At 50.4% G+C, this 2,179-nt stretch overlaps 1 protein-coding gene across 1 annotated transcript in view; it reads left to right on the forward strand.

The window, feature by feature from the left end:
• Nucleotides 1-1,056: 1,056 nt before the first annotated feature.
• Nucleotides 1,057-2,179, forward strand: part of LOC122720856 (TWiK family of potassium channels protein 18-like) — a 45,925-nt gene continuing 44,802 nt past the window's right edge. Inside the window, exon 1 of the mRNA XM_043947894.1 lies at nt 1,057-1,434. Within this exon, the coding sequence (XP_043803829.1) occupies nt 1,057-1,434 (378 nt within the window). The remainder of the gene's footprint in view (nt 1,435-2,179) is intronic.

Genomic DNA, 2,179 nt, shown 5'->3' on the forward strand with positions numbered 1-2,179 from the left:
AGGAGAAGGTGACGCGTGTGCCGCAGAGAACGATCCTCAGATTTAATCGAACGTTTCTTCCTTCGAATGAACGAGGAAGAAATAAAAGAAGAAGGAGGATGGTCGATTCTCGCTGCCCGTAAAAGCAGAATTATGCGTTGCGCAAGATCCTCCGCCACCGCCACGGATTCTTCAATAAGATCGAGTCGGACGTTATTGCACTGGCCGGCCGTAAATATCTCTTAACCGTATGCGTACCTTCAGAGACCAATATCCCTCCCCCCCCTCCACCGAAAAACGGCGGATCGTGCCTCGATAAAGAGCTCCCCCCTCCCTCCAACTAATATCCACGAAAATATCTCCAACGTTCCGTTCCGTTCCGTTCCGTTCCATTCCATTCCGTTCCGTTTCATTCCGTTCCATTCCATTCCATTCCGTTCCGTTTCATTCCGTTTCGTTTCATTCCATTCCGTTCCGTTCCGTTCCGTTCCGTTCCGTTCGATCGAGGGACAGCGTCAGCGGAGAAGAAGAAAAATGAGGATCGGAGAGGCGGTGGTGGCGGCCGACTCTCGCAACCGACCATCCATCCGACGCCTTTCTCCGAAAAAATCTTTCCGCGACGAGCCGTCGCTTTTGGGTTCCTCCCTCCTTGGGCCGTTCACCAATAGATGGAATATATAGAAAGGATACACAAGGAAGAAATATAAAGTCGATTGTTGCCTCGGCGGGGATTCGAATTTCGGAAGAGGAGAGAGCGATGCCGTCGAGGTGGACGATGGACGATCGGGGATCGCGTGGACGATGGCGTAGGAGATCGTGGAGAAATAGCCGCGTTATCCACCACAGATATCGATCGTGATGACGCGATATCGGCCTCGTCTCGACGTGATGTCTCGTCGGTTTACCGATTGAACAGCGGCGGAGAAGAAAAGGGATCGTTATCTGGCCTGCACGTCGGTTCGACAAATGCGAACGAGAGGCGCTGGCAAGGCGGCGTTGGACAAACGAGAGCGGAAGGAGGAGAGAGTCGAGGGGTGATCGAAGGGAAGGGAAGGGAAAAAGGGAGGAGGAGGGAGGATGGAGAAGGAAAGGGGACATTACAGGGCTTACGAGGGCTTCAAGCCCGCGAACAACGGCAATACGTCGTCGTTGAAGAGGTCTGCGACGGCGACGGTGGACCGCTCGAAAACGCACCCGTCGAGGCAAGTGAGGTGCCTTTGCTTCGGCGGGGTGCCGGACAAGGCGAGCCACCACTCGTTTCTCAAGGGCTGCGTTATAAACCTCGGCATATGCGCCCTCCTCGTGGCCTACACCCTGCTGGGCAGCTTCATCTTCCTTGCCATCGAGGGCGGCACGGACGACGCCGGGATCCCGCCACAGCAGAGGACGCTGGCCGCCACAATGGCGGGGAATCAGGCCGGTGGCAGGCGGAATACCACAGCTTGGTTGAAACAGGTGAGCGTGAAACGACTCTCGGCCGGAGAGTCCATCCATCTCCGTCCACCACCATTTCTCTCTCTCTCTCTCTCTCTCTTTTTTTCCATTTTTTATCGTCCCATTTTTACCACGATTCGCGTAGTTTCAATATTTGTCGCGCGCTACGTAACAGTTCGCCCCGTTACGAGAGTGGACGTTGCGCTTTTTTTTTTTTTCTCTCTCTCTCTCTCTCTCCACCCGATATTTGACGAATTAAAACTCGAAATGAATCTCATTCGTTCGAAACTTTTTTCCCCTCTCTTCGCGATTTTTTTCTCTTTCGGTTAATTTTCATACGAATATTTTTTTTTTTTTTCCCTTCTCGTCGAGTTATCCATATCTAGCGTGTAAATATGCGTATTCGACCAGAAATACGAGAGATATGAAGATTGTTATCGTTGAGAATCTTAACGCGGGATTAACTTTAAATCCGTAAGGAATAAAATTTCGTGGAGAGGGTGTGAAATTTTATTGGTTACGAAAGGAATCGGTTCAAACCACCTCTGTTCCGAGTAATCGTATCTCGGATTCTTTATCGATAATCGTTTAACCGGAACGATAACGGTGCGAGCGAATCTCGCGATTTATCATCGCACTCTTAGAATTCGATCCCTCCATCGGTCAATCGAATTATCTCGAAAAAGGTTTTTATCGATTGAAAACCAATTTCTTCCCTTCTTTTTAAACCGATATTCGTTTGAGAGAGAGAGAGAGAGAGAGAGAG

This window comes from Apis laboriosa, unplaced genomic scaffold, assembly GCF_014066325.1.
Source record: "Apis laboriosa isolate Shangri-la unplaced genomic scaffold, ASM1406632v1 scaffold105_cov147, whole genome shotgun sequence".
NCBI lineage: Eukaryota > Metazoa > Arthropoda > Insecta > Hymenoptera > Apidae > Apis > Apis laboriosa.